The 10,889-nt window shown below is 45.2% G+C and overlaps 2 protein-coding genes across 4 annotated transcripts; both read right to left on the bottom strand.

Annotated features, from left to right (window-relative positions):
• Nucleotides 1–2,486: 2,486 nt before the first annotated feature.
• On the bottom strand, nt 2,487–4,074 carry CHCHD1 (coiled-coil-helix-coiled-coil-helix domain containing 1). 2 transcript variants are annotated; one of them, XM_008517817.2, is made up of 3 exons: nt 3,624–4,074; nt 3,379–3,497; nt 2,487–2,788 (listed from the first exon to the last, which is right to left on the bottom strand). In XM_008517817.2, exons 1-3 carry the CDS (start codon nt 3,745–3,747, stop codon nt 2,675–2,677), a joined length of 357 nt encoding a protein of 118 aa, XP_008516039.1. In that variant the 5' UTR covers nt 3,748–4,074; the 3' UTR covers nt 2,487–2,674. The 2 variants fall into 2 exon arrangements, with proteins under 2 accessions (XP_008516039.1, XP_070422384.1); XM_070566283.1 differs by lacking the exon at nt 3,379–3,497 and having other exon boundaries at nt 3,547–3,820.
• A 1,231-nt stretch (nt 4,075–5,305) lies between these two features.
• FUT11 (fucosyltransferase 11) lies at nt 5,306–10,871 on the bottom strand. 2 transcript variants are annotated; one of them, XM_070566275.1, is made up of 4 exons: nt 10,067–10,870; nt 9,315–9,940; nt 8,151–8,208; nt 7,070–7,914 (listed from the first exon to the last, which is right to left on the bottom strand). In XM_070566275.1, the coding sequence occupies exons 1-3, from the start codon at nt 10,772–10,774 to the stop codon at nt 8,181–8,183; spliced, it is 1,362 nt and encodes a 453-aa protein (XP_070422376.1). In that variant the 5' UTR covers nt 10,775–10,870; the 3' UTR covers nt 7,070–7,914; nt 8,151–8,180. The 2 variants fall into 2 exon arrangements, with proteins under 2 accessions (XP_070422370.1, XP_070422376.1); XM_070566269.1 differs by lacking the exon at nt 8,151–8,208 and having other exon boundaries at nt 5,306–7,914; nt 10,067–10,871.
• Between the last annotated feature and the right edge of the window lie 18 nt (nt 10,872–10,889).

Genomic DNA, 10,889 nt, shown 5'->3' with positions numbered 1-10,889 from the left:
ATTTTATAGGGTCTAATTGGGGAAGCACTAGGAAAAGAAGGCACTTTATTTCAGGAAGTGATTGTACTGTTTGACAGTGGGGCCTTTGATTCTAGGGGTTCTTAGCCTTTTTTTTGTGCCACAGACCCTTTCCTAGCCTGGTGATGTCCCTAGACCCCCGCTCCCTTCTCAGATTGTAAATGCACAAAATATTAGAATTACAAAAGAAACGAATTATGTTGAAATACAATTATCAAAATATTAATGAAAAATTTTGTAGGAGCTGGCCCAGTGGTGCAGCACTTAAGTTCACACATTCCGCTTCAGCGCCCCGGGTTCACTGGTTCGGATCCCAGGTGCAGTCCTATGCACTGCTTCTCAAGGCATGCTGTGGCAGGCATGCAACATATAAAGTGGAGGAACATGGTCATGGATGTTAGCTCAGGGCCAGTCTTCCTCAGCAAAAAGAGGAGCATTGATGGCAGATGTTAGCTCAGGGCTAATCTTCCTCAAAAAAGAAAAGTTAAAAAAAATTTGTAACATGGTAGTAAGTTTTTATCTACACATTAAATAAGATCTAGCACTAAGTGTAATTACCATAATTTTGAAGCTAGTGATGAATATAAATAATATTGAGATATCTGTAACAAACTGTAACATGATATGAAAATACTGATTTCATATAGGTATTGCTAATGGTACTGTGGTTTGTTTCCCACAGTCCTAACTGAAATGCTAAACTCTGGTTGTGGTTAAAGATAAAAGTTTTTCCCATCCACGTTCACAGACCTCTTACTGGGAGTGTCTTGACCAGAGGTTAGGAAGTCCTAAGTCTAGTTCAAAGTGCCTAAGTACTAAGCTTCTTCCTATAGCTAAAAGCCTCAGCTTGTAGAACCAAGCAATTGCCCAATTGCTGTACCTATGGTGTATGAGGACTACTAAAAGAGGCAGCTGTGGCGGGTCAGGGAATCAAGACTCATCTTTATCTTAATAATTATCCCACTGGAGCTTTAAACCCCACTGATCCCTTCGTCCATTTAATACTGTGAAGTACACAGAAAAAAAGTTAACTCAGTTATGCCTGAAAGGGGAAAGTATACATAAATGCTATACAATTGTTTCTAATATCAGGGGGTCAGAAAAGCACATATCTTCCTTGACTTACAATGGGGTTACATTCTGATAAACCCATCATTAAGTTGAAAACATCGTTAAGTCTAAAATGCATTTAGGGGTCCGGCCCCGTGGCCGAGTGGTTAAGTTCGTGCACTCCGCTTTGGTGGTCCAGGGTTTCACCAGTTTGGATCCTGGGCACAGACATGGCACCGCTCATCAAGCCATGCTGAGGCGCCGTCCCACATGCCACAACTAGAAGGACCCACAACTAAAAATATACAACTATATACCAGGGGGCTTTGGGGAGAAAAAGGAAAAATAAAATCTTAAAAACAAAATTTTTAAATGCAATTAATACACCTAAGCTACTAAACAATCATAGCTTAGCCTAGCCTACCTTAAACGTGCTCAGAACACTTACATTAACCTACAATTGGGCAAAATCATCTAACACAAAGCCTATTTTATAATAAAGTGTTGACTATCTCACACAATTTATTGAATTTTGTACTGAAAGCGAAAAACAGAATGGTTATATGGGTACAAAATGGTTGTATCAGATGTTTACCCTCTTCATGTGTGGCTGACTGGCAGCTGTGGCTCACTGCAGCTACCCAGCATCACAGGAGAGTATTGTACTGCATATTGCTAGCCCAGGAAAAGATCGAAATTCAAAGTATGGTTTCTACTGAATGCATATGGCTTTCTCACCATCATAAAGTCAAAAAATCATAAGTCAAACCATCGTAAGTCAGACCATCTGTAAATGCCTTCAGCAACCAGGTAGACAACTTAATGAGACTTAATAAGAGAAGTGGGCAGGTGATACACAAAGAAGATAATTGCCAATTAAGTCTCTTTCACCATTTGGGAGAGTCCTGTGGCCAGCTCCCTGGAGAATGGAGACAAATGATAATCAGCTCTACTTGATCATTGCTATGTGGGAATAAGAAACTAGGGTTGCCAAATCTCCTGTTTTCTTTCTAAAAGCTAAAAAGTGGATTCTTTATGACATTTTCCCTATTTTTGAATGTGGTCAGTTAATTTAAAAAAAGTTTTAACTGTGTGAGCCAAATAAAATACATCTGTAGTATCTTTCGGTCACGAGTTTGTGAACTTCTGATTATTCTGGCAGCACATTGCAGGCGCTACGCACAAAATAGGTAGTCACTAAATACTTACAGATGATGGCAACAACCAGTATATAGACAGATTTCAACATCCTTAGTGCATCCAAAGGCGAGGGCACCAAATGGTGAAAACGACTTCAAATGCAGGATAAGACAGATCTTTGTCCCGCTCCTGGGGCAAATCAGGGAGCAAAGAACTTCTAGGGGAGGATACAGGGTTCAAGTATGAAGGGAGTACCTAATCCACAACAAAAGGCCAAGTTCTCTTCAGAGGATTTTATTTCAAGATAAAGCATAACTTCCACAGAGACAATGGTTCCAAAGGACAAAAAAAGTGGTTTTGTCTCCTTTTACTCTGCAAAGAGAGTATAACAGTGCAAATGTTTCTAAAATGCCTCTGCATAATTCTCAGAAGCTACAGTCCCGTCATTGAAAAGGCTTCTCCATTTTCAGCTGACATAAGGTTTGTTAGGAAACCTCTGTAACAAATTATTAATTTTCTTAGGGGGTAAACTCCCGGACTCTCCCAGGTTCTCCTGGATTGATCTCATCTTTCGGGCTGCCTGAAAACACAGAACAAAACAAAAATGACAGCTTTACAGTTTGCCCTGACGTAAGCCAATAGTTCTCTCCAAGTCCCAAAGCACACTAAAATATTAACCAGCCTGAAGAGATTTGTGTCTCCTTTCAACAAAAGGGGCTTGGGACCTACAAATGACTGTATGATCTGAAACTACCATGCCAGCTGGCAACTCAGTCTAGGCTGAAAACCAAACAACCTGTCCTTCACTATCTTCAATTCTATTTTAGACAATAATGTCAGTTTGAAAAGCAACTTTAATTTTACAAAGTGGTTCTCCCATTACTTCCTTCATTTGACACTCGCAAAATTCTGTGAGGTGGGTGTTTAATACTAACTTCATTTTACATCTGATAAAGCTAAAGCTCAGTACAAAGAAACAATTCGCTCAAGATCACATTGTCTTCAAAATCGTAACCTTCCCCACTTCGGCGTAGGTGAAATAGCTCCCAAAACTTTCCTCACCCTTCTAGAATGAGAGGGACTTTTTTTTATCACCCAGCAAGAGGCAAGGAGAACCATTACTATATCCCCCCCATTCTCCTCCCAGGAGCATCCGAGGAGGCTTGTCACCTCAGCCTTCGAAGCACAATCGAAGAAGGCCTGGATCTCTTTTCTGCAAGCTTCGTCGCGGAATTCATTCCGCTTCCAGCAAGCCATCATTACCGACATCTCCGTGATACAGGTCGCCTCTGAAGGGGCAGAACCGGGAGACCCTCAGTCACAAGGAGACCCCCTTACCTTCCGGTCCTCCCCCCAGCCGCCCCCTGCACCCCTCCGGCTTCCGCTCTGGGGCCTCCACGGCTCTAACTGCTCACCGCCCCTCTCCCGACGCCGTTCCCCGACACGGTTAGTGAGGATGAGGGGCTTGTTGGGCTTCAGTATAGGTTTCCGTGCGTTTCCAAGCCGCGCTAGGCGACCCCTAAGGCTGGGCGTCGCCATTGCACACGAAGCTCCCGGCGGGCTCCGCGGCGCAGTGCGTGAGCCTGCGTGACCCCTACGAGCTCGGCGACGCTCGGCGCGCGGCCTAGAGCAAGCTCCGCCCAGGCAGCCCCATGCCCCTCCTTCTTTTCTTTGCCGGGTCTCCCGGATGCTGGGTTGGGACACTGGTGGATCCAGACTGTCGTGCAGGTCAGAAGGAGACTGTTTGGAGCCCGTACCCTGACTTAGGCCGCTCTTTTGTAGTGTCTGGGCCCTGAACTCTCGGAGCAATGCCAGGCCGAGAACACGCAGGAAAGGGCCCCGATACGTAGACACTAGTTTCTCGTGGCAGCAGGCGGGACTAGAGGATGATTGACATAGGCAAGGGCAGAGACAATGGGAGCGAATCAAAATAGGCGACTTTGAGATGTTATGTTGGGAAAGATTTTTGCTTTATTTTAATGAACCTTCAAGAATTGTTGATTTTGATGCTGTGGTAGGCGTCCCACATACAAAGTAGAGGAAGATGGGCACGGATGTTAGCTCAGGGCCAGTCTTCCTCAGCAAAAAGAGGAGGATTGGCAGCAGATGTTAGCTCAGAGCTAATCTTCCTCAAAAAAAAAAAAAAAACCCCTCAGTCCAAAGATGTGCCATGGATTCTCTAAGGCATTTACAAATAAGCAAGAATGTTTCTGGTAATGGAAGTGTAACCTGAACAAGCCTGCAGTTCATAAGATGACGACTTTGGAGGTGCAATATTTATTTGGTTGTGTAAATTTAGTGTGCTAAAATCAGGGTGCTGGCCAAGTGGCTACTGGTTTAAGTTCGCCTTCTCTGCTTTGGGGACCTAGGATTTTCAGGTTCATCCTGGGTGCGGACCTACACACGGCTCATCAGGCCATTCTGTGGTAGTGTTCCACATACAAAATAGAGGAAGATTGGCACAGATGTTAGCTCAGGGCCAATCTTCACACACAGACACACACACACAAAATCATTTATCACGTTTGGAATCTTCCCAGTGATCTCCCCATCACTGGTTCTTTTTCTTCTGTTGAGTCTGAGAAGCATTCCCTGACTTCCATCCCCACCAGTGTCGACCTGTTTTATTTTCTTCATAGCACCTATCATAGTCTGAATTGTCTTGTTCATTTATCTGTTTACAGCCCTACCCTCAACACCCATTGTTAAAAATTTTTTTAATTTTTTTTCTGAGGAAGATTAGCCCTGAGCTAACATCCATGCCAATCTTCCTCTACTTTATATGTGGGACGCCTACCACAGCATGACTTGCCAAGCAGTGCCATGTTCGCACCTGGGATCCGAACTGGTGAACCCCAGGCCACTGAAGCAGAATGTGCAAACTTAACCGCTGCGCCACTGGGCCGGCCCCTCACACCCATTTAAAATATAAGCACCACGAGTGTAGGGACCTTGTCTATATTGTTCAGTGCTGAATCCCCAGTGCCTAGAGTAGTGCCAATAAATACTTGTTAAATGAACAAATGTTTGAAATATTTTTACAAGTCTCCAGCTTTATCATGCTCAACCCAGAAGTATAACCAAGCAGAAGACACTGTTTAAAAGAAGCCATTTATTACACAAAGTGAAACCTGAGATAATAGAAAATAGCAACACCTGGAGTGATAAAGGAATCAGCCCCATGCTCCACCCCCGACTCCAGCAAAACAAATAAAACTGATTCCTGTCAGACACTTCTACCACCAGTAACCCCAAGCCTGCTGCTGTATACAGAGCAGGCTGGGCCCCACCAAACCAGAGAAAATTCACAATGCTTGCTTTCTCCAGAGAAGAAATGAAGCCTAGTAGTTAAATACCATGTGGCTATTCCTGATTCTGCTTTCCCTTGTGGAAATGTAGCACCTGGTTTACCCTGCTCTTTTGTGAATACTTTTATGGTGACAGCAATAAAGGAGAAAGTCTAGGAAGCACTGACTACAAAGCAGGCATGAGTCTTCAGCCACAATCATTCATAATCAACTGGCCCACTTTGTACATAAAAGTGCTAAACGAATGGCAATGTGAACTGGTGTAATTAGAGAGATAAGGGTGAGTCTACACCTTGCATAACCATTACTTACCCCTTGTATTGCACATGATTAAACTTGAGTCCTAACCTTAGTTTGCACTTGGGAAATACATATTTTGCGCTATAAAGCAGCACCTGCATTGAAATAGATTGCAAGCTTAGAAATCAGAGTCCCGAATTTGACTTCTTTTGTGGATCCCTACTAAATCAAATTTTAACATAAGTATTTTTGAAGGTCTGTCTTTCCCTCTTGTTCTTTTCTGCAAAAGTCCAAACAGGGTAAGCAAACTTTCCATGCTGTTTTGAAGAGCACTTTTTAATAAAGAATAAGATGAAAAAAGAACTGCCATGGCAGTGAAATCCAGCCTAAATTATAGCTTTTCCACATCTTTAGATGTCACAATAAGTATGAGACCCTCTTGAAGCATCTAATATATATACATTTATATATCTGGTTGTAAGTTAATGTGTGTGTGTATACATATACATACACACACACACTAAACTAGATATATTGATAAGCTATGGGACTTCTCTAGTGATAATTTATAATACAGCATTACAACCAGGGTAGCTCTAAGGTCCAATGTCTAAGGTCTTGTCCCTCTGCCCCAGGAAAAGCTCCCTGCCCATTAAGCTGTATGTGCAAACCATAGCAATAGAAGCATTTAGCTACATCCCCAAATCTGACTAAAAGCTTTTAATTTAGCTAGCCACTTGTGGTAGCTTAAATCTCTTGCCTCGCCTTTCATCACCTTGAGCTTAGGGCCTTGGGTGGGCTCCATCAAAATGCAGACTCAGTAAGTACCATAAAGTTGTATAGAAGGATATCAACTAGTAATAGAATGAATGAAGTTGGAATATTCATCCCACTTAGAGTGAAAAGTGCTAGAGAATATGAGATGATTTTTAGAGCTATATTGCTGGGCTGTTTTTTTGACCATAATTTTCAGGACTCTTTGGGGGAAAATGAGACTTGTAGTATATAAAAATAATAAAATAGAGGGAATAGTTCACTAGGTAGACAAAAGAACAAAGACCTATAAAAATTTGCACTTTGATTTACATTGGCCTATTTTAACATTTCAAAATCATTTAAATATTTTATGTATATATATATATATATATATATATCTTTTTCTGCCATCATTTCCAGCCTTAGTCTCCATCTGAGCAAGACAGTTCATTAAACTGACATGGCATACATTAGCTTCTGAATCTTGCTGTTCACGAGGAGAGAAGGCATTCCAGATACGCCCTAGATAAGAAGCAAACACCCAGTAAGAAAAGCTGTCAAATCTATAACCAGTTTAATGCAGGAGAGAATGAATGTGGGAATGGTGGCAAGGCTGTTGCATCTCCATCAGAAATTGTGGAAAACCAGGAAAGAAAAAGCCATTTAAAGGAAAAAGTTTGACATGAAATGCAAAGTAAATGATGTAAAAAGTACAACTCCAGAGAACCAGAATACAACCCACCAGGAGTTTTGCTTCGCCACCAGTGTAAAAGTTTATAAAGCAAGGGATGAGGAAAATAGATTGGGAAAAGTATTGAATAATGAAGGGTTTGAGGAATAGCACCGAAATTTTAAGACCCTAAACCTGGCTCATCTTACCTCATTCATAGCCAAGTAGTAAGGTATTGTTCCAATCACAACTGAGAGGATGAAATTGCTAGCGAAATAATCAGTTCTTTAAAAATTCTATTGGATCAGCACCTTGAATCAAATGGGTGTTTCAGGCTTCTGTTTCCCATTATACCATGAACTGGATGCCTCCATCTCTTCTTGAGTGGCCCTATTACCAAAGGCTGAGACCCTAGCTATACATCATTAGGATAAAATATCAGTGGATATAACTGGAATTCTTTGAATTCATGATAAGACAGTGTTGAATGAGAGTTTGTGCAGCGGATGCCTCTCATGTCCCATGGTAGATTAAGGACTTCCATCTCCTAAGCTCTACCAAGTTAAAAGCTCTCACAAGGGTAATTAGAGATTTTGGTTCCTTTTCATGAAGATTTCATGTAGGTAATCCCAAAATTTCCTCTGCTGTGTCTCATTGTTGCGGATCATGGCAGTAAGAGCTTCCCCCTGGTCCAGACCTTGCCAATAATCTTGCAGCCACATCTCCTTCCAGCTGAAACATCAAAATGGGTGTTGGATTATGGAACCTCAGCACAGCTGAGTCCTGCCTTTCTCTGAATGGGGCTAAAGAATCTTAAGCAGATACAGTGGTCCCTGGCTAGGACAGGCTTCTGCTTCAAAGCAAAGGAAACGTGAAGTAAATCCAGTACTAGTCCAGGTGACATGCAATAAGCCACAAACACGAATATATCACACAACCCACCCAATGAGTTAAACTTCCTGACTTGCCTGCTGTTGGTTCCCAAGTGTGGAGGGAGGTCAAAGGCAGGCAAGGCAAGGGGCCACACTATGGAAACAAGGGAGCATATTTAGATGGTTACCTTTTAAGTTGCACCTTTATTTTTAATAATCAAAATGAAGGTGCAGTGGCTTCCAGTGGCTAGATAAGACATAGCCTGAATGTTATTTTTTTTTTAATGTTTTACACTTTTCCTCTAGTAAATCATATTATGTTCAGCACAAACTAGATACAAATTACTTGATGGAGGACTCCACTCCCAGGGCCAGTGTGCCAGCAGCATATATCAACAGCCCTCTGCTGCCATCCACTGTCCAAGTCAGTCTCTGCAGCCCATTCTAGCAGCATCTCTTTCTTAAACTTAATAATCTTTTATGGCCTCTCCCCCAAACAGGTGTAGTTTGATGAAAGTGGCTTCAACATTTTCCTACCCTACCTCCCCTGCTGACCTTGTTTCTCAATGCCACCACCTTCTGCCACCTCCTGCAATAGCCTCCTCACTTCCCTTCCAATCCACACTGCTCACCATTGTTAATTATCTTTTGAAAGCATTCCTTCTATTCTGTCTAGGGTGAACATACAATTTATCATCCAATTCATGGTAATTTTAAGAGTGAAAGGAGGTGCTATATAAAATTACGCCAGGTTACCAGATGTAAACCCTGACTATTGCAGACAAACCTCCCTAAAAACACTCATCTTTGTATTTTTCATCCTCATCCCTACCAAGTAGAAGGTGCTCAATAAATAGCTGAGTTGATTTTCAGGACAGTCCAACTCCCCAGCCTGGTATTCAAGCTATATATAGCCTGGCCCCAGTTTGTCTGCCCAACTTTGTCTCTCCCGCATCACTTCCCTGAACAGGTCCTCTGCTCTGATTGAAGGGTTTTTGAATCACTATTACACATACTGTCCACAAAAGCCGATTTTCATATGTTGTTGCCCTCAATTATATTTTACATCTTTTACTGAGCTTTCTCTTTTTGTCTTACCTACCCAACTAGATTCTTGACACCTTAAAGGCAAAGTGATCCTATGTCATAACTTCCTTATAACAACATTCCCTCAGCACCTAGTGCTAGTTCATTGCACACAGTAAGCAAGTAAGTACATCATTTGATTTGATGGCCGCAGGTAACCCCAGCTACCATTACCTGTCATTCTCAGGAATCTCTTCCACACTGCCAAAGCCAGGTGTGGGCATTGGGCAGTCCAGGTGTGAGAGCTGGGCAATGTGAGGCTCAGGGAGAGGAATGTCTCCAGGAGAGGCAGCATGGGCTTTCTCGGCCTCCAGTCGAGCCAGTTCGTGGTCACAGACGAAACACTCGAAGCCATTGAGGTAGTTAGGCAGTAAAGGATCATTCACTCCCCACTCCCGATGCTTCAGACTATCCAGAAGGAATTGGTTGGTGATGCCCCCAGGTTCCTTGTATGCCAGATATTTCATATATTCCTCATCATTCTTATCCAGAAAGTCAATAAACTCTGCCAGCTTCTGAGGTGATTCAAAGTCGTCAATGAGGATGATGGAGTGATTGTTGGGCATCCAGTCCCTCACAGAGGGAGAGCCGCGGTACACAGGCACAGCACCGAGGTGCATGGGGCGCCACAGTTTTTCTGTCATGTAGTCGTTACAGATGGCATTTTCGAGGGCCAAATGGAACTTATAGCGGGACAAGAAGGCCAAGAGCTCTGGATCCTCGGTGGTGGCTGTGGCTGTGTCCTGTAACCGCGGAGTGGGCAGCTCCCGATTTTGCAGGCATTTCCCGTACGAGTCCACCTAAGTGGAGTAGAGGACAGTACTCAGGAGGGTACGGCATGTCGGCCCGGACACCAGCGATCCTGGCCTCCGGCCCCCTCGCCCCCTCGCCCCCTCGCCCCCCAGCCCCGCCACGCCCTCACCCACCCGGATGTAGCGCATGAGCTCTCGCACGTAGCGGTCCCGGTCCGCAGGCACGTCGCAGTGGGACTGCAAATAAAGCAGCGGCGCATAGCCGCGACGGCGCCACTCTGCGCGCTCCTGGAGCGGCGGCGCGGCGCTGCGCAGATAGACAGTGCCGGGCAGCCACTGCAGTGGCAGCGGGTAGTCTGAGTGGCGGCTGAAAGTGGCGGTAAGATTAAAGAGGCGGATGCCCGGACCATGGCTCAGCAAGAAGTTGTTTAGGGGCGACTCCTCATGCAGGAGCGCCCAGCTCTGGTGCCCCATGCGCGGTAGTGGCGCCTCAGACGCGCGGAAGTCGGTGCCGTAGAACAGCAGTGCGCGCGTCCGCGGGTCTCCCCACATCCCTCGGTCTCGGGACGCCAGGCACGCGCCGCGCGCGCAATCGATGCGCTCCGAGTCTCCTGGGAAGTGGGGAAACAGCCCTGGGCTCCACCACAGCAGCACCGGCAAGTCCACGGCCTCCTCCCTCCCCAGCCGCGGGGTCCCGGGCTTGCGCGCCACCCCCACCGCGCCCAGCGCTGAGGGCGGCCGGAAAACCGCGCCATCCCACGGCTCCGCCCACCCCGCGTCCCCACCGGTCTCCCTCTCCGCCTCGGGCCCCGAGCCGCTGACCGCACAGACACTAAGCACTCCCAGGGCGGCAAGTACAGCCCCGGTGCGGCTGGGCCCCATATCCACTCTGGCAGCCGGCGCCCCTCAGCTAGCACTGGACTCCGCCTCGCAGTGAGTCGCACCGGGACGAGGTCCTACGCCACGGGAGCAGACTGCGCATGCGCAGCTCCGCTCT

Source organism: Equus przewalskii, chromosome 1 (genome assembly GCF_037783145.1).
Source record: "Equus przewalskii isolate Varuska chromosome 1, EquPr2, whole genome shotgun sequence".
In the NCBI taxonomy this organism is placed as follows: Eukaryota; Metazoa; Chordata; class Mammalia; order Perissodactyla; family Equidae; genus Equus; species Equus przewalskii.
Note: the sequence above shows the minus strand (reverse complement) of the source record. Positions and strands in the feature narration are given on the sequence as shown.